At 47.5% G+C, this 19,575-nt stretch overlaps 2 protein-coding genes across 3 annotated transcripts; one reads left to right on the forward strand and one right to left on the reverse strand.

The window, feature by feature from the left end:
* LOC115405521 (uncharacterized) lies at positions 1 to 16,341 on the forward strand. Its single transcript, XM_030115118.1, has 29 exons — positions 1 to 84; positions 535 to 715; positions 1,307 to 1,461; positions 2,968 to 3,141; positions 3,230 to 3,434; positions 3,573 to 3,727; positions 3,804 to 3,916; positions 3,986 to 4,067; positions 4,199 to 4,336; positions 4,564 to 4,726; positions 4,833 to 4,948; positions 5,818 to 5,964; positions 6,170 to 6,283; positions 6,416 to 6,532; positions 6,622 to 6,780; positions 6,958 to 7,119; positions 7,374 to 7,536; positions 8,266 to 8,453; positions 8,536 to 8,628; positions 8,737 to 8,941; positions 11,184 to 11,374; positions 11,859 to 11,956; positions 12,076 to 12,260; positions 13,749 to 13,951; positions 14,029 to 14,197; positions 14,312 to 14,421; positions 14,580 to 14,687; positions 14,824 to 14,950; positions 15,725 to 16,341. Exons 1-29 carry the CDS (start codon positions 1 to 3, stop codon positions 15,733 to 15,735), a joined length of 4,116 nt encoding a protein of 1,371 aa, XP_029970978.1. The 3' UTR covers positions 15,736 to 16,341.
* LOC115405368 (V-type proton ATPase subunit d 1-like) lies at positions 16,052 to 19,493 on the reverse strand. 2 transcript variants are annotated; one of them, XM_030114935.1, is made up of 8 exons: positions 19,175 to 19,493; positions 18,004 to 18,175; positions 17,399 to 17,577; positions 17,131 to 17,210; positions 16,880 to 16,957; positions 16,634 to 16,810; positions 16,436 to 16,513; positions 16,052 to 16,327 (listed from the first exon to the last, which is right to left on the reverse strand). In XM_030114935.1, the coding sequence occupies exons 1-8, from the start codon at positions 19,380 to 19,382 to the stop codon at positions 16,163 to 16,165; spliced, it is 1,137 nt and encodes a 378-aa protein (XP_029970795.1). In that variant the 5' UTR covers positions 19,383 to 19,493; the 3' UTR covers positions 16,052 to 16,162. The 2 variants fall into 2 exon arrangements, with proteins under 2 accessions (XP_029970795.1, XP_029970793.1); XM_030114933.1 differs by having other exon boundaries at positions 16,052 to 16,513.
* Between the last annotated feature and the right edge of the window lie 82 nt (positions 19,494 to 19,575).

Below are 19,575 nucleotides of genomic sequence, written 5' to 3' on the forward strand. Positions count from 1 at the left end.
ATGGGGAAAAGCGAGTCCCTCCAGACTGAGGTGGAGACGTCCTCCTATGTTCTCAACGTGACCGGCTACTGCCCTCCACTGCAGGTGAGGAAATCAATCAATCGAATATAAGAGCGACTCACTGCTGAGGCAGTGTTTAACTGGAGAAAACTTCAATCAAATGTGTTAAAAACAGCAAATAAAGCTTTTCTTTAGTCTCCACTATGGAATTCAGCTCTGACCCATCATTGATTCCAGTGTTCAGTCATTCTATGTGGAATCATTTCGGACTGGATTAGTCCCTGGACTAGTTTTTCGGACAGGGTATTCAGTTGTGTTTAAATGCAGTCTTTTCTTTCCATAATGCAGTTTTGACTTCCATATGTTGACTGGACCGCTCATATTTACTGATTTCATTTCCGTTGTCTGAACTTTTTCAAAGTTGTTCAAAGTCTTTTAAGCTGCTGAAGTCTCTCCTGACTTGCATTGCAGGGAACCCTCCTCCCCACTTCCTTGTATTTTCACGGCTTCTTGTCGGTGGACCCCTGCTGGCAGGCCGTGTCCTCCTCTCTGAGCGTGGACAACCAGGATCTGTCTCTGGATCTGAGCCAGTCCTGCAGCGTCCCGCGTCTCTCTGGGACGCTGAGGCACTCCTTCGCCAGGCTGAGGAGTCGGGGTCTGCCAGAGATGGTCTCAGTGCAGGCCTCCGCTCCTCCAGGCCCCGAACAGCCCGGAGGTCTGCTCATAAGGATCGGGACATGTCACATCAGAGCCGACAGAGTCGTGGAGTCCAGAGAACACTCGCAGTGGCTCTGGGCTCTGGAGTCTCAGTGCCCAATTTTACAGGTAGCACTTTCCCAGTACTTATTGTTTTATACTTTAAAATTTGTATTAAAATTTAGCTTTGAAAGAAGATGATGAAGATTTTCCATCAGACAGAGATCAGAAGTTTGAGTCTCCAAGGCCGCACAACTGGTTTCATTTCCCAGTTCTTGGTCGTTCTTCATTTAGGCTGCATGTTCTTTCTCTGTAAACCATCTTTGTGTACTCTCTCATCTCACAATCCAAACGCATACTGTATGCATATTTGATTTGGTAACAGCTGCTTTGTCCATCAGTGAGTCTATTTTTTTGTGTTGATCACGTTGTTGTTTTATTTCACAGGTTCATGTGAATGGATCCGTGTGGCTGGACCCTCGGGGAACCTGGACGGCCGTTTTGGACGCCAATCTGAGAGGCAGAAGAGGCTTCCTGAAGCTCGGAGCAAAGCCGTGGCCAGAGCTGAGCCTGGAGGCTGAACTCAGCCCCGGCCTGTCTGCTCTCACAGGTCTGAGGGTCACCAGCAAGTCAGGAAATCACAGGTTTGAAGGTGAAGCGGTGGTGCAGATGGAGGAGTGTGCAGTCAGCACTGCTGGAGCTGTGCTCACGCAGCCTGGCCTGCAGGGGTCGCTGCTGTACCACAACAACTGCTCAGTGTTCCAGGTAGAGATCCACTGCTCTCCACACTGATGCCCATCAGGTTTGTAGCTGCTGGTGACTTTGTGTTCGTGTTTCCAGAGGCTGGGAATCCCTGACAGGATGCACTTTTCTTCTTCCGTCGTTTTTGCCACGTCTTTTGTCGAGTCTCACTTTTCCATGAGGCTGGATGAGAGCGAGCTGCAGTCCTCAGTGTCTCTCAAGAAAACCAAGGTGTGGAGGTTCAAACATGCACATAGACTTTTGATTTGGTTATGTACAAGAAATGTTATTTAATATTATTGCGGGTAAAATATAATGAATGACTCAAAACTCAGTGAAAATCCAGTGAACACATATGAATAGATACTCAAAATCTGAGATAAGGATAAAATATCTGTTGCTCCAGAGTAGGGAAAATGACAATAATAAGTAGTTAAATGCTTTTAAAAGTTATAAAAGGTCAGAAACATGCAGTACATCAAATTAGTGAAAGGTTATTGTAGAAAGGAGCTAAAAAAATGAGCATTATCATTTTTTTTTCAGGTCAGTTTATTCAATGTTAAAATGGTAAAAATATGGTCACGTCTAGACTTCAGAAAAGTGAAAGACTGTGAAATGGTTCTTATTCTGTAGCATTTCTTATTGTAAAAGATGACTAGGATGTGCTGCAATACTAACATTTTATGTTCACATCTAAATTTTATTAGAAGAAGTCAGTGGGGTGTTGTTTTTCTAATCAGTGAGATGCTCTAATTCATTTTGTGTTTCTCTTGTTTTCTTGCAGGATATAAATGAAGCAACACTTCATTTGAACCACTCCGTAACACCGTTAGCTGAACTGGGACTCCCTGTAAACGCTGCGCTCACTATGAATCATGGGAGTCTTGGCAGCGGTTTATATTTTCACACGTTTAACTGCAGTGCTGGAAAGCAAAAGGCGAGCATTATTTCTTCACAGCCAGACTTTTTTATAGTGCTTTTTGGCCAACATCACATAATAATGAACGTGTGCAGCTTCTTTACGAGTGATATGGGGCAGAACAGGTGAACATGGCTTTATTTTTCATTGCCAGAGCAAATGAAAGGGTATGGAGGTGAGAACTGCATGCGAGCTGTGCAGGCAGCCCTTCACCCTGAATTCTCGCCAAGTGCTGAAAAATGAGAGAACTGATGCTGTTTATCAGAAACAAACTTCTTTTTATTGGTGTATTTCACATTCATCTCACTGGGCCGGTGATTTAACCCAGACAGCAGGAGATCCTCAGGTTGCTCACATTTTGATGATGTTGGCTGTGGACACTGATTTTTTTTTTTTTTTTTTTTCAGATTGCTCAGGAGCTGACAGTCATAAGAAAGTCTGACACGCTGAGAGTGAACAGCCTGTTAAGACACACAGTGAATTACCTGAAGAAACTTGGAGTCCCTGCAAACAGCAGCATCCAGGTGAGGAACGCCGGGTATTTCAGTGACGGCTGACTCGTGACAGCGCAGCACACACCGAGTTCTTCTGCATTTTTCCCGCCTGTGCAGATAGAGCGTGGTTCTGCCGATGGGGAGACCTTCACCTTACAGTCCCAGTTCGGGGCTCAGCAAGCAGGACTGAGACTTAAGGTGAAAATTCTTCCGATGACCAAAGATATGAGAGGAACAGTGTGGCACAGCTGGACGTGGCTGCGTGACAGAGGACTCCCGCTTCATGTGGAGGTGACGTCAAGTACTGACATGGTGCCTAACAGCTCCTTAAAGATGGTATTTGTTTTCTGACACGGCCCTCTCTCTCGTCTTCTCCCAGGGTCTTTGCTCCATCCAGGGCGTCTTCCCTCAGCTTCGGTCCAGGGCTCAGCTCTCTGTGGACAGACACAAGCTTCTGGCCTCCGGCTTCAACCTCAGCAGTGCAGACGGACATCTGGCTGCACTCCTCTCCTACTCGCCTTCAGCTTTTAATCAAACAAGCTCACGGCACAGCCTGGACACTGCTCTGGCTGTTCAGTTCAAAGGTCAGGCTGTTGATGCTGGCTGTGCTGTTTATCGTGCTGGAATCTGACTGTTTGTATTGTCGCTCTGTAAGTGTGTCGATGTTCCATCTATTGTTGGTTTTTCTGCATGAAGCGTTCTCTGCTTTGACACATCGGCAGGTCCTCTGCAGAGCGCCTCGTTGGCTGCTCACGGTCGGGACTGGAGGGTTCGGGTGGTGGGGGACGTCGGGGGTTTGGGGTCACAGGGTGGGACGAAGGAGGCCAGACTCACAGTAAAACACACCATACAAGGACAAGCTAACCCCGCCTTGCAGGTGAGGCTGGTGCTTCAGTTAAATGAACCCGTCCTGCCTTCTCTGAACTGAACCCTGTCTGTGACCGCTGGTGCAGGTCGAGGCCTGGGGGAGACTGACCGAGTCCCAGCTGAGGTGCTCCATGGCGGTGAACCCTGAACTCAGCCACTCGCTGGCGCTCATCGTCCAGGGACACTATGTGCCTCACAGGTGATGTTAAGTGCAGAGAAACAGGTGCACGAACACACACGTACAATAAGTAACTGATGTTCTGTTCAGCAAGGACCTCATGGTGAAGGTGGCTCAGAACGTCCCGGGAATGCTGGTCTATTTGCCCCCTCAGCTCAGTGTCCGCTCTCAGGTCAGTTCTTCAGAGTCACTGTGCTCTCTACAACCTGTTTAAACAGGAACTTAAAGGCTTCCTCTGGCCTGAAACCGTCTAAACAACTCGTGTAGTTATTAAAGCGTCTTCACTGGTCTTGGTTCCTGCAGCTGAACCAGTCTGAGTCCAGCGTGGCGGCTCTGGTGGAGGCGTCCTCCGGCAGGAAGAGGCTGTGGGCTCTGGGCGAGCTGGCAGCGACTGGCAGTGGATTCAGACACGCTGTCGACGTGAAACACTCATACCCACAGGTACGCCCTGGTTTCTCCATTTACCTGTTTTTATAATCCTGTGAACTTCAACTTTTAGAAATTTAGAAAATTATGTTCAAAATAAACTTTATGGGCTCATAACTAGCACTCCAAACATCCAGCCTCGATCTTTTCTTCTATTTTAAGATATCTGATTTATCACACATCCTGAATATCAAGAGATGCGCGTGTTGAATGCTCAGGCTGTTTTTGTCCCGGCTCCTCAGCTGAAGCCGCTCCCCAGGACGGTCACGGTGAGGACGGAGTATGAGGCCCGGAGATGGAGCTACCAGGTTCGGCATGCAGCCGTGTGGGGTAATCAGGAGTTCAGCCTGTCTGGCCGCTACTCCGCTCCGCCAGCGCTGGAGCTGGACAACCACACCGTGAGCGGTGAGTTATGACACCCAGAGCCTCGCCGCGTTTATTCCATGTTCAAAGATCGCGATCATAAATGCATACAGCGGGTGTCAGGTGCTTTCCTTGTCCTCGACCTTAGTCCAGATCGTCTGCGTCCCCCGTTTGACCAGTTTGGAGGTGACTCTGCAGCGTTCGTTACGTGGAGGACTGGACCGTGTCCTGCTGGGCTGGATGAGACATGGACAGCTGCAGCAGGTCAGGCTGGACAACAAGTGCCGTGACCCTGAAAAAAACAGCTTCATTTAAGGCTTCTTTTGTGACGTTGCCTTTGTTTCTGCCTCAGCCGTTTGTGTTCTTCAGTCTCAATCGACCCACTATTGTCTCTGAGCCACAGTGGAGGCTGAGTGGTTTAAAAGCTGAACGTTTCCCACTTATGAAGATCAGAGGAACAAAATCGCAAAGAAAATCGGAACAGAGTTCATCTAGACAATAATTAATTTTAATATTTGTGACCAAAAAAAATGAAATTAAAAGTTTTTTCCCCTCCATCAAACTAATTATTAGCAACAATTTAAAACCCGATAGTTCAATAACATAAGAAAGGGGGCCATAATGGAAAACAAATAACAGAAACTTATGAAAGTGACACACAATGGATCGTGCAAAGCAGCAAAACACATCTTAAGTACACAGTGTAGTTAAATAACAGCTGGTCACAATGAAGGCAGTAAAACCTTCATCGCCACACATTAAAGAGACACTGACTCTGGGAGATAGACGGACAATCCTGGTATTGGACGGCCGAGGCCATGATTAAGATGTAACCCAGCTGATGGCCGAGTTTGTGCAGAGCTTCATAAGGACACCGTCACTTTGTTTTGGCTTGTTGGAGCAGAAAGACATTCAGTACAGTGCGTTACTCTGTCCCTCCAGGACTACATCAGCTCTGTCTGCAAGACATATCCGGCCTGGCAAGCCGTTGTTTTCTCAGCCTTCCCTCCACTGCTTGCAAAACATTTCAAGAAAACACCTCTGACATCTTCCTGAAATATCCCAGGGTTCTTTTATGGAATGGAATGGCCATCATCTGTTTGGATTTCTCGTCTGCTCTCTGTTGTCTGAAGGTCGGCGCTCTCAGGTCGTGGAGTTGCTCCGAGGCGGTGAATCAGACCACGCTTGAGCTCGAGCAGCCGTTTTCAGCCGCTCTCAGCCGGTTATCCCTGAACACGGTGTCGCGCAGCTCACCGAGGGAGCAGAGCAGCAGCCAGCAGGTACACCAAGTGTTCGCACTGTTGAGATGCTGCATTTAAAATACGTTTTCAGGCTTCATCCTGTCAGGAGGGTCAGTATACTCCTGTCGCTGTAGCATTGATGTTTTAATCAGAATCACAAACATGAAAAACCCTTAATGATAGATATGATAACTGGCTTATCGATCATGTTGCGTGTGTGTGTGCGTGTATGTGTGTGAGACAGACGCATCTGTCCTGGGGCAGCGGCGTCCCTGTTAACGTCTCTCTCAGCCTGAACAAGCAGTGGCAGAAGAGCTCCAGCAGGGGGCAGGCGTGCGCCCTGCTGTCAGCACAACAGGTAACCTCAGCTTCAGCAGGTCCTCAGGTGTGTGTCCTCAGCAGCTTCTCATGTTGAAGTGTGTGTGTTTGTGTGTGTGTGTGTGTGTGTGTGTGTGTGTGTGTGTGTGTGTGTGTGTGTGTGTGCGCGTAGATAGCAGGGTCTCCTGTTAAAGGCTGTGTGTCCGTGAGGCAGGAGGGAAACTCATATTTACAAAATGCAGAGTTAAGATGGGACAACAGGAGCGTCAAGCAAAGCATGAACTACCAGGTAATATAATCTCAGAAGGAGAGGTGTTCAGCAGAGACGAGCGCCGACTGTTTGAAAGGGATGGGTTTTTTTTTCTATGTTGTTTTCAGAGGGGAGTGCAGGGAACACACACCGTCCAGGTGAACATCAGCCTGGACCGAGTGTCCACTGCACCCTGTCACTCACACACACTGCAGGCCAAAGTTCACACCAACCTCCGTGACCGTGTGGAGCACGCCGTGCTGCTGGGCCTCTGCCCTTCTCAGCCCGTGAGTCGACACGTCCGTCCAGCTTAATGGCTCCTTTAATCCGCGCTGAAACCAGAACCAGAACCAGAACTGCAGTATGAATGATTCTGACTTGAGTCCTTATGGACGAAGCTCCTCTGGGAATTTAGTTTTGAACTCTGATCTTCTGAAGTTTTTGAGTCTGTGTGTGTCTTCCAGAGTCTGTCCTGGTCAGGAGCTCACCGGATGAACTCCGGAGACGAGCTGTTTCACACTCGCTCGCTGCTCTCGGTGGCCGGCCGGCCGGCCCACTGCAGCTTCGCTCTGGCGCTGACCAACTCCTCCGGCGCTCAGGGCTCCAACGTGTCCCTGTTCTCCGAGGTAAACAAGGATCACAGGGTGATGAGAATCCTCAGGCTAAATATAGACACACAAGTCAAAACAGGAGTCATATTTTGACAAATATTCCTGTTTGAGTTCTTTGCCAGGAAGACTAATGACTGAGGTCTGTACAACAAATATGAAGCCTGCTGTCTGGTTAATTTAGTAAAGAAAATTAAAGTGAAAAGGGGAAATTTTGTCCTGGAGTGATGGTTCTTATGAAAACACCAGCGTCTGTGTTTACACCTCTGTAGTCTAGGGTGGGTAATTGGAGTGTGGACGTGAGGGGTGACGCCCTCTCTTGGCCCCAAGGCTTAGGTGTCCAGATCCGAGCCTCACTGGACCACCGGGACCACATCTGGCTGAGCGGGACCGTCCAGGGGCCATGCCTTCAGACCACAGCTGGCTATGTGAACGGTAAATACACAAGTGATGCCACACACACACACACACACACACACACACACAGGCACACACACACAAACACACACTCAGAGTCGGTAACTGGCAGTAATTGGTGGACGCGTCTTGTTGATAATGCCAGATGTTGCAGCGTATAATCCAGTCAGCGGCCGAAACGCCGGATAACCTCTGAATTTCTGTCCTTTCTGATCTAAGTTCATAAAACTGCGTGGTGTAAATTGATCACTGCAAAAACACACGCAGCCGTCAATCGTCGGCTGTCCATGAATTATCTTTATGATTCTTGAAAATGTGAAGAGGCTGACTGACTCTTCTGTTTGGAGGACCAAGACCTCGAGGACAAGCCCCCGCGGGATCAAAACATCTGATTTTATAGAAAACTACATCGATCCGTCCTAAAGGCCTTCATGTAGTGCCTTAAGAAATGTATGATCACTTTTTATTTCCGTATTGAATTAAGTGTGAATCAGTAAGTAGATGGAGGAGGATCTGGTTCTCTGAGGAGCTTCAGGGTGGACCAACAAGACAAGTCACACTAATAACACCAATAACATCAACTGATTTAAAAAAGACAACTTTTATCTGACTTTTATTCATCCTGTGTGATGAATGATGATGCTAAAATGATTCCATCTCATTATTTCCTGTTACCCTGAGCTGCTGTGGTGACCCGAACCTCCACAGTGTGGGTGAAATAAGCCTTTTCTCCTTGTTTTTGCGCAGGAACAGAAGTCGGTGAGGACCTCACTGTGAAAACCTGCCTGGAACCAGATCGCAGTTTGATGCTGGAAGTGAGGAGGAGCGGCGGCAGTGGGAAGCCGGAGCCTCTGGGCATCGTGCTGCTCGGCGCCGTCGATCAGAAGCTGCTGCTGAAAGCCAGCGGCTGCTTGGGGGCTTTAACCGCTGCAGAGGTAACGGCTTCACCGCTGATTTACTGCTGAGTTTTTCTTCTTTGACGGAGTAACACGCGGTCTGTTTTTGGTCACTTCACAGGAGCGAGTTCACTATTTGACTGCTCACATCCGGAACAAGCTTTTGCAGAGAATCAAAACATTTGAGAGACTGCTGGTGGAGTTCAGACAGCAGGTAAATAGAGAGAGAAGCATGTTTATGATGTGCCGCTCCTCCGGTAATGCAGCCACCTGGTTTAAGGTGGAGTCCAGTGCGGTTTTCGATCCCTGTCCGTTGTTCCAGGCCAGAGGCAGCCGGCTGCTGCAGGGGCTGACGGCGTTGCCTCTCCAGGCCTCGCAGCGCGCCGAGGCGGCGCTGGGTCGGGGGGACGGAGGCGTGCTGGATCTCTGGAGGGCCAGCGCGCCGCGGCGCCTCCTGACCGCCGCCCTGCCGCGTCTCCTGGCTCAGCTGCATCAGGCGTCGCTGCTGGGACAGCAGGAGCTGAGGAGTGAGTTCACACAGATCACCCAGAGCGGTTCCCACTGGCCATGTTGGTTTCGTTTCTCTTCCTGCTGTTGTCATACATGCTTGAATTCTCTCATCTGTGGTGAACAGCTGATCTCCAGCAGGTCGTAACTCTCGGTAATAGGGACGAGGGAGACTTTATCAATTTAGAAGTTTTATCGGTTGATACCAAAACAAAGTGTGTTGCAAAAGTTCAATCTGGAAAAGATAAAAACAAGTTTGAACGGCAGAGGAATAATCTGATGGTGGCTGATGGTCTGAGATGCACAAAGCAAGACTGTACCACTTCAGCTTCACAGCTTTAAACCAAGTTCTTCTATTAAGAAAAAACAAAAAGTGGTTTAATTTCAAGATGAGGTGCTTATGACACTTGGGGGGGTAGTTAACGCTTGCTCTTGCTCCACTCGGGGGTAATGAATGTTTTATTGCTGTGTTTGATTTGGCCCAGAAATCATATGTAATAAATTCCACCCCAAGGAAGTTTTTGACATTTTTGAACTCTGCTGTGAGAAAAATTGCAAATGAACATGAAATAAACCACAAGAAAAATCTGGTTTTCAATTATTTGTGCAAGAAAAATACCAGCAGATGTCATGTCGTCCCGAGACGGAGAGCAGCCTCGGCTCTCAAAGCCACAGTTGTCCTTTCAGCAGAATCGGATTGAGAAACAGAACGTGCTCTGAATAAGTCTCAGTCTTTGACTTCAGCTGTTGAAAGTTCTGACTGCTGTGTGTCAGTTCTTCTGGACCGTCCGGTCCTCCTGCGGTGGATTTGCTGGTGCGGTTCTGACCCGTGTCTTGCTGAAAGGTTCCCTCCTGTTTCAGGCCTCTGATTATCTCCCAGCCTTCTTTGATATCAAGCAGAGTTCACGTCCGCCAGCTGCTCGGCCTCTGCGGCAGAAACGGAAAACCCCACAAAGCAAAAAGCATTTCCCCCGCCACAGTTGGTCCGTGGTTCTCCTCCTGATAAGCAGCTCCTTATCTGGACCCAAGCGGCCGTTGCTCTCGTTACACCGGCCAGAACACGCCGTTCCTGAAGCTCTGATGTACTTCAGAGACAGTTTTGACTGCTGCGCCGCCTTCGTCTAACTCATGTTGTCTCACTCAGACTGTTGGCCTGTGCGCTGGGACTATTATAAAAGTTGTATTACGCAGAAATTCATTTGGCTTGTGGAGATTTACTTTTATTGATCTACATGAGAAACTTGCTACGAATGTCATTTCCAGACAAATCATCATTTAAGTTAATATACTTGGTTTCACTACATTTCAGGCCGTTTACGGTCTTTTTATGCCTCTTTTAAAACTCCCTTTGTCACTGAAGGACAGTTTTGCTCACTTCATTAGCAAAGAGAACAGCAGCGTCAGTCTGAAGGTGAAAGAACAGGTGACATTTTTTAATCTTTGTAATTGAAAGATATGCACCCAGGGTAGAATAAACACACTTCACACAATAACATCGATTTCTAGTGAGCTTTTTTTTTTTTTTTTTTTTTAATTAAATTCAAATTAGATATTTTATGTCTTAAATCTTTAAGGGTATTATCTTTATTCATATATGTAAATGCATACAGTATAATACCCAAACTAGATGAGCCCTCAGTGGAGACGTGACAGGAAAACAGGAAAAGGCTGTCAGATAAGTGATGATAAATTCAGAGGAAAGACACGATGAACCCGAGTGTCTGAGGCCTCAATCGAAGCCTTAATGTGGCTCAGTCTCTGCAATCTTCTCATCAAAGTGACATTTTCCACATGTCTGTGAGGGTGCAGCTGAGCGAGCGGCTCTGGAGCGCCTCGCGTTCGGTTTTCCATTGCTAAGTGAATCTCAGAGCGTTTTCTCCTTTCGGCTCCACTTCAGAGCGGCGCTGTTTTTGTGTGCATGTAGTGAGTTGATCCGATGCGATTAAGGACATGCCCTTTGGTTTGTGTCTCTGTCTTTCCTCACAGACAGAAATCTAATTTCTTGAAAATCTTAAAATCGTAAACTAATCCCTTCTTTCTTTATTTGATTATCTGAAACATGAAAGGGACTCCTCTGTCTCTCGCATCAGCATTTTCATATTTATGTCTAATTAATCCAATTTTTGCCCTCTTTTATGATCACAGAAATGTAGTGTTCAACAGGATGTTCTTGTCTCTGAACCCGACTCCACTCTGTTTTCTGTAATTTTGTCTGAATATGTTTTTGGCGGTGTGTCTGGACGCCGTGCGGCTCGTCCTCAGGGCCGCTGGCCACGCTGGCAGGCGTCTACCAGGACGTGACGGGCCAGAGGCTGGAGGCCGTGTGGAGGCAGGAGGTGCTGCAGTGGGCGGAGGGCCTGCTGGTGGAGATCCTGCCCGCTCTGCTGCAGAACCCTCAGCTGCGGCCGCCGTGCCAGGCCGCCGCCGCCGCCGCCGGCCTGGCCCTGGACCTGGTGAGAAAGCTGCACTGTGTGGCTGTCAGTTCTGTCGAAGCTATCAGAATTACTTCCTGAGCTCTTCTAAGAAATGACATTAAATATTTTCACAGTGTTTCCCATGATTATCTCCACTGTGTATCTTGATTATAATAAACATAACGAGGTTTAAAAAGAGGCAGTGAGCTTTCATCCAAGATTTCAGAAACTTGGATACGATGCAAACCAGGATGCTTATCTTATCCAAAGGCTTGATTATTGTCTGCACGAGAAGAAGAACAATCAGGAGCTTCTTATGCAGCATTATCATCACTAATCGGTTCATTTTTGCCATGTGAACACAGAAACTCAATCAGGGAGACTCTTCTGTTTGTCCCGTTGATTTACAGAATACGCTGAAGTTTCTTCAAAGGTTTCTTTTTACGGTGATTTCTGTAGATATCGCTGATATTTAATAATAAACGTCAGCTGAGCTGTGACTGTGTTTGTCTTGATCCCTCAGGCAGGTCAGCACACCTACCACTGGACGGAGGGCAGGCTGGCGGCGGCGCTGTCCGGAGTGAGGAAACGACTTGCTTCCGTCTACAAACTGTCCCCCAGGTGCTGCGCTTGTCTTTTGTGGTTGTGAAATCGAATATTCTAAAGAAACCTCTAGTGATGAGTTATTAGGGCCCGAGCACCGACTGTGTGAGATTGAGGGGATTCTTGTGTTTTTCCAGCGAGTGTTCGCTGACGGTGTCGGTGCCGCTGCCGTCTCCCCCCCGGCCGGGGGCGGCTGGATCCGGGTTTATAGGGATCCTTCTGGAGGAGTGGATCCTGAGGCCTCTGCAGACCCTGGTCTCTCTCAGCCCCGGCGCCGAGCTCTACCGTCTCAAGAGGAAGATCATGGACGGCCCCTTCGCACGTGAGATTCACAGTGCCACGATCGCCAGGGGTTTTATGTTGGTTAAAATAAAGAATGCTGCATTCTTCCTAAACCGTCACTGTGCGGGATTACTATTGCAACAACACGTCATCAGTAGGGTAAAGCTACCCTGTCTCATGACGGTCTAATCCCAGCTCACGTTCCCTATTAGTGGGTGAACAATCCAACGCTTGGTGAATTCTGCTTCACAATGATAGGGAGAGCCGACATCGAAGGATCAAAAAGCGACGTCGCTAGCACAGTCATGTCGCAGCAGCAGGTTCCCAGTTTGAATCTGAGTTGTCCAGAAACAAACCTGATGCGACCGGTCCGGAGTGTGTCCGGTCAGCTGAAGATTGACGGATGGCTGAAGTCACATTCACACTACATCTATGTGTCAGAAGCGAGTGAGAGTGGAACCGTGCTTCTGGGTTAGGGCTACTCGTCACAGTGCTGCAGCTATACTCTCTGCAGTACGCTGGACGTCTTCCTCAGATCTCGTGTCTACTTGGAGAGGCCGTCGCTGGACCTCGTTTAAGGGATTTTGGACGGTTGCCCACCTCCTTGATGGTTTGCTGTTGTTCCAAATCGTCTCCATTTGCAGACAATGTTCCTCCCGGCGGATCTGAGAAATCCCAGAGCTTCAGAAATGGCTGGATAATCCCTTCCAGAGTTGTGTATTCCAGCCACCTTCTCCTCGTCGTGTCCTGGTTTCCTTTGAAGTGTGGCTTGGTGTTGCTGAGACCTCTCATCCCAACCGGCCTGTACCATGATGGCTGGATTTATTAGAGGGTGTTTGTTGCCAAGCTGTAAACTGTTGCATGTTTTTGAACAAATAAGAAGGAGGGGTGGGGTGAATATTTTGTGGTCAGAGGCCCAGTCGCTTTCACCCAGCTTTTTTTTTTAAGTAGGAGGAAAAAGTCCAATTCTGTTTTGAACATCTCTCAAAGTTTAGCGTGAGATAATAGAAGAACTCTGAACTTTAGCGGCATCATAGTTTCCTAACACATTGTTAGACTAATGCTTTTTCACCAGTGTAATAAAAGTGTCAAAACAAACCTTTTGACAGCAAACCAGATCTACTTCAGGTAAATATATGGAAACCATGTTGAAGATATTATTTATTAAGTGTTTAGGCTGCAACAAATAAATGATATATAATTTAATCACATGAGCAAAAAGCTCTGTTGAGACAGGAGTTGGAAAACCTGCAGGGCTGTAGGCTTTCGGTTTGGTGATTTAATAGTCAAAATCTGAGAATTTGAGACAACTGAGAGAGGAGAGAAACAAAACCAAAATAAATTAGATTGACAGCACCTCTTAATTTTGAGAGCATTCTTTCAAACTGTGAATCAATTAAATCAGACAGACATGCAACAATGTATACATTTACATTATAAAAAAAATATATATATATTTTTTTAGAAGGGAAAGACGAGGAAAACCTGAGAAACCAACTGCATATTTGTTTCGGTTTCCCTCCAACAGACCGAGCTCTGCTGGTGGCAGATCAGTTCGTCGTGACCTTTGACGGTCACCTGTACGAGCTGCCAGCCTCGTGTCCGCTGCTCCTCGCCCGGGACGCCGCCGGCGCCGACCCCTCGTTCACGCTGCTGCTCGGGACGGACCCCCGCACCTTCCTCCTGGTGCAGATGAAGAACGCCTCTGTCCACGTCACGCGGAGCGGCCAGGTGCGTCTCCGGGAGCCGCGCTCTGTGACGGTCCGCTGCCTGGACGGGTTTGTCCCATCGGAGGATTTGTTTTGCAGGTGAAGGCTGACTGCGACGCCGCCGCTGCACACACACTTCACAGCGACAGCCGAGTGACTGTCAGGAAACACTCCAACACTCTGCATGTGTGGAGTCACGACGGAGTCTCAGTGTCGTGTGATCTGTCGGCTGAAGTGTGCAGCTTCACCCTGGATGGATGGCTGCATGGTGAGAGACGCCCCCTGGATGCTCATCTGGGCCTCAGCCTCCGTTTATTTCTTATTTTTCCTCAAATTTAAAAGTTACAAAGGACGTGTACCACATGTGTTTTTGTGTTGACAGGTTCGTCTGCCGGCCTGTTGGGGACCAACGACAACGAAGCAGGAAATGATTTCCCCTTACGTGACGGATCTCAAGCGGAAAACATGGAGCAGTTTTTCCAAAGTTGGCAGGTGGGAACAGACTGGCAGTGTGTCTCCAGGTGCATCGAAGAAATGTGTAGTTCGATACAGACACTAATTTCCTTCTATTTTTATACGTAAACTGCGACTGTGTGAACTCATCCTCACCTTGGACTGAATCCAGCGCTCCGTTTGTCTTCTGTCTTCAGATGAAACCAACGTGTCCCGGATCTAAAGCGTCGCCGGCCTCGAGCCCAGTCACCTGCCACTTCCTGTTTTCTTCCTCGGATTCTCCTCTGAGTTCCTGTTTCAGAGTGGTGAGAGAGAGAGAGAGAGAGAGAGAGAGGCGGTGTGCCACCGGTTTGGCAGACGTCACACTCCGCTGACTTTTCCAAACACTTGATGGGTGTGTGGGTTTGTGTTTCATGCTCTCATCATCATCTGTGTCTGCAGGTGGATCCCATTCGGTTCCTGTCCGTGTGCGAGTCCAGCTCCTCCAGGGCGCCGTGCAGATTGGCCTCTGCCTTTGTTCACCTCTGCCACTGGAACTACGTCCCTCTGGAAATCCCCGTCCAGTGCTGTGAGTTACTCCGTGACACAAGAGCCGCATGTTCAGGCTCCTGCTGTGTCTGTCTGGGTTGCAAACCATGCAGTACATGTCTCGGCCTCAGCGGTGCATCACTGCTAAGCTGTATTCGTGACAGGAGCACGTCACGGTATCATGTTGATTCTGATGTCTGTAAAATTCACTCCTTCAGAGAATTTTCGAGACATCAGTTCATCCTTAATTACAATGCCCACAATCCTGTGTTTTTACACATAAACACCCAGTTTACCTCAACAAAGGGAACAATATTTGTTTTTGTGGTGATTAGTTTTATCAAAACCCTTCAGGAAACTGATTTGAAATTCATGAGGTTATGGTTGAAAACCCACTGTTTAACTCAGGATTATTACTTGACGTGACTAAAAAAGCTTAAGTGAGGCCAATGAGTTACACAGTGGACTTTGTGCCAATAAATAAATTGATAATTAACTTGTTCATATTTACGTTTCTCTCACATTACCAGTAAGGTGCTTTAGACAGACATAGTTTTCATGTTCATGTTTGCTTTCACTGTGCTGTTATGGCTGAAATTCAGCTTTTCTTCTTTTGTTTCACCTCTTCATCACTGCCACCTCAGCTTGTGTAAAACGCAGACTGGTGTTTCATTATGCTGAATCGTCCTCTGAATGCTGTATTCTGTGCATCCTTGAGATTAAGAAACACCAGTGACCAGAAAATGTGTTTATTGTTTGAATGTGTGAAATCCTTTAACGTTTTTTTCTTCATCTTGTGTCTCTTTTTCTTCAGTGAAAGTATAAAGGAAGAACGAGGCATTGAAGAGCGAAGACGATGTGACTTTTCCCACCGTTAACTGCTAAAAAAGATACATTTATTCTCCTATGCCACTCATTCCATATATTTTTGTTTTATGCTCGACTGAACAGACGGATAACGCGACACGTCCTGTCATGTAAACCTTCGTCGTATTTAGACAAGAGGACAATCATGTGAATGTTTAACTATAGCAAGTAGATTTAGGAAGTCTTCTTTCTATTGTAGTTTCCTGTAGTCTGTAGTAAAAACACTGAAGATGCTGAAATCACAAATTGAAGCAACCACAACAGCAGATCCTGACCACAGCGCCTGGGTCACACATTTATTTTCTAACTCCATTCAGTGCATCCATTTCATTGTTGTGTGCCAAAAACACTTTTTTTTCCCCCCCGTTTTGCCAAAAGAATGGGCTCACTGGAAAATGGGAATGTAGTTGTGTATCTTGGACTTCTGTCTCTGCGTGACGCACTCGGCGATCCAGACGATGTTGCGGCTCTCCTGCTCCTTCAGTTTAACGTAGGAGTAAAACACTCCGAAGTGGAACTGCTGAAGGAAGGCGAGTGCATTCAGCTTGACCTGAGGAGAATAAACGGTTTTAAACAACACGTGTGAAATGTGTTGCTTTGGGTCGAACGCAGAAATCACCTGGACGAGACTCTGAGATGAGTAAAAGTGATGCTTTACCTCCTGTTCAAAGAATCGGTCCTCAAGAGTCTTGAAATCAGATCCTGGCTCCGGATCTTCAAAAATGATTTTATAGTCCTGCGGAGATGCTCAAGTTAAAGTCGACCATTAACCGCACAGCAGGACCGTGTACGACCAGGGGGATGAAACAGCTGACAAACGAGCGCGATGCTTCGGTTCTCTGCCATCGTCACTTACAGGGTAGGAGTCGGCCACGGCCTTGACCTGCTCGTGCTCCTCCGCCTTGGCGAGGAGCCGCAGTCCCTCGGGATGGAGTTTTCCACAGGACGGGTAGAGCGAGCTCCTGTCGGCGCCGCTGAGATCCGTCCCGAAGGAGTTGACCGTGATGATGAAGGCCCGCCGGTCTGCTTCAAACTGCGGCACAGAAATGACCTGTTAGCGGCAGGAAGCGCAGAAACCCAGCCGCTGGAAACGATCCGATACCTCCAGGATGGGGCACATCACGTCCTTCGTGGCACCTCCCATGTTTTGGCAGAAGCTGTGAAAAGACTCTAAATATGCCTTTAGGGGGATTAAAAAAAAAAGACAAAGACAGATGAGAGCAAGTCTAGAGCTGTATCATGTAACGATGGTCACTTCAGCTTATTGAGGCTGTTAAACACCTTTAACACGGCAGTAAAACCTGCAGCGTGGCTGATTTATGGCGGGGCGGCTTTCTGTGACGGCGTGGTTACCTTATACAGTTTGTTCCTCAGGATCTCAGCCTCCATGTCGTCCAGGCTGGACTCGGACACAGCGTCCTGAAAGAACTGAGCTGTGACACAGAATACAGCCAGCATCAGTATCTTCATGAGAGATTTTACCGTTTTAATTGGCGTCTAGTATTGAAGCACAGCTCTTGTCAGAAAAAGTCAGTTGTTACAAATAAAAATAGACTTAGTATGGTTACTGCATCAGGATTAAAGCTGGGTTTTGGGGGGAGTAAAGTGATATCTTGCTTACCCAGTGGCGTGTCCACCAGGATGGCTGAGTAGAGCTCGGTCGGGGTGCGAGCGATGCCCACGGCCGCCATCTGGTCGAAGGCGCCCAGCGGATGGCAGCGCGGCAGCAGCTCCGCCACCTCCCTGTGCCTCAGGGCCCCGGAGATCAGCATCACCACGTTGTCGATCATGTAGCTGTAACTATGGCAACACAGCCAGCGCAGTGACGCGGTGAATGATGGATGTCTGTGTGTGTGTGTGTGTGTGTGTGTGAGAGAGAGAGCATGAGTGTGTGTTCACTTTAAATGGCTCTTTCTTGCTATTAAAGACATGTTACATTAGAAAAATGAGTTTGAAAGGGAGAAAAAGTTCTAATTGAAGCCTTGCTGAGTCACAGACAGTGCACCTACTTTCTGGGTTACAAAATGTGTTTATGGGACGAATCATTATCTTTTTTTATTTTTTAACTATGAACAAACGAACCATGTGAAGAACTGCTTTTCCAAAACCAGGCGTTCTGTTCAAATTGATGCTTCGAGTTTCTCATCTGCTGAGAGACAGATTAGGCGGGATTTGAACCTCGGACCTGTTGATATGTAGAGCAACGTGAATGATTCATTTCCGTACGTGATGTAGTCCAGGAAGGTGGAGAGCGGCGGCAGGGCGTTGGAGCGCAGGCAGCTGAACTCCGTCATCAGATTCTGCCTCAGCTTCAAGTCGACCAGAGAAACAGTCAAGTCGTCCTCGGCTGAAGTCAGCAGCTTGCCGTAGTCGGTAGCCTGAAGGTGGAGCTTCATGTCTGAGCGGAGGAGAGGAAGGACAGGATCTCATGGATTTCTACTCAACTGTGACAAAAATAAATAATATTAAAAGAAGCAGATTAGTTTTATTTCAGTTTGTAGTTCCTTAAAAAATCAGGAGAAGCTGAACGTCCTTGTTGAATGAAAAGAGGTAGAAAGCCTCCAGTTTAGTGTGCAGAGTAAGAAAGCCAAATGTGCCCTGGAGGTCGCACATTTTTGCCAAATCAAAGTTGTTTGATGCTTGAAGTTCTTTTCAGCAGCTTTTCTTGGCAAAGTGAGGCAATAATCTTTAACCACAGTAAAACCGACTCCAAGCAGCAGGACTGATTGATCAGGATCTAATAGCTGATATATTTTCTGCTTTTCTTCATTTCAGACAAATGTTTTGAGACATGTTGTTCTGAGTCCTGAGCTTCATCTGTCTTCTTCAATCCTGCTTCCCGACAGTGAGCAAAGGAAACACCGATTGGTTGACACTCTTGTGCCAAACAAGTGTTGTGTGAACTTTATACTGTTGAAACATCAAACCAGACCCAGAAACTATTCGTGAAATCACAACAGTTTGTAAAGCGATGGGACTTTTTCCTTCTCAAGACATCTCAACGTTACTTCTTTCAAAATGTAAAAGTGCCCTGGAGGGAACACCGAGCTGATCACCTGTCTCCATCGCGCTGACCTTCAGCTGGAGATACGAACACGTCTGGGTGTTTAAGAACGCCTGAACACTCGTCCTGTTTTTTACTGAGCTGAACTTTAGTTCACACACACACACACACACACACACACACACACACACACACAGATGGGAGCCCTAAATTCCTGATGAGAAAATTCAGACTTTCTTTGTTGTTAAATGAGAAGCAGCTGAGGGAATCGGGGGCATAAGTTGATCCTTGTCATCGCTCCACCGCAGCTACTTCTAGAAACCTCCTGTTAAAACGGTGCAGCTGCATGTCTGAGGCGCCGATCGAGGCATCAGTGTGACGCAGAACTCCTACCTTCGAGTGTGTCACACTGGGCCAGATTGTGATAGTCGGTCTGAGTCAGAATCCCACTTTTCATCCCTCGAACCAGACCCTCCAGATATCCATGATCCACATTGAAGCTGAGCTCCGGACACGCGGCCATGATGCCCCAGACTCTCCTACAGCTCTGGCTGCACACGTGGGTGTTTCTTCTACTTCTTTCAGTCCATAACTTCTGCATTCTCTGCTCTCTGACTAAAAATCAGGCTGTGATATATATATATTTTTGTCTTCTTCCTCTTTTGACATCAAGAAATTCCACTGCAGCCCCTAAAATGTTCATCAGGGTTTATTTCTCACATCTTCTGCTCAAAAACAAGAGAAAAAGGAGTCGTCAAGTAAATTAAATCCGCGTTGTTTAAACAAACAACAGA

Source organism: Salarias fasciatus, chromosome 18 (assembly GCF_902148845.1).
Source record: "Salarias fasciatus chromosome 18, fSalaFa1.1, whole genome shotgun sequence".
Taxonomy (NCBI): domain Eukaryota; kingdom Metazoa; phylum Chordata; class Actinopteri; order Blenniiformes; family Blenniidae; genus Salarias; species Salarias fasciatus.

Excerpts from the sequence above, each read along its gene's own strand:
- LOC115405521 (XM_030115118.1), top strand. The coding sequence starts at position 1 with ATGGGGAAAAGCGAGTCCCTCCAGACTGAGGTGGAGACGTCCTCCTAT. Across the intron at positions 5,965-6,169 it reads AGCAGAGCAGCAGCCAGCAG|ACGCATCTGTCCTGGGGCAG; the intron begins GTACACCAAGTG and ends TGTGTGAGACAG. Across the intron at positions 7,537-8,265 it reads CACAGCTGGCTATGTGAACG|GAACAGAAGTCGGTGAGGAC; the intron begins GTAAATACACAA and ends GTTTTTGCGCAG.
- LOC115405368 (XM_030114933.1), bottom strand. The coding sequence starts at position 19,382 with ATGCAGAAGTTATGGACTGAAAGAAGTAGAAGAAACACCCACGTGTGC. Across the intron at positions 17,211-17,398 it reads CCTGGTGGACACGCCACTGG|CTCAGTTCTTTCAGGACGCT; the intron begins GTAAGCAAGATA and ends TCTGTGTCACAG. Across the intron at positions 16,958-17,130 it reads TGAGGAACAAACTGTATAAG|GCATATTTAGAGTCTTTTCA; the intron begins GTAACCACGCCG and ends ATCCCCCTAAAG.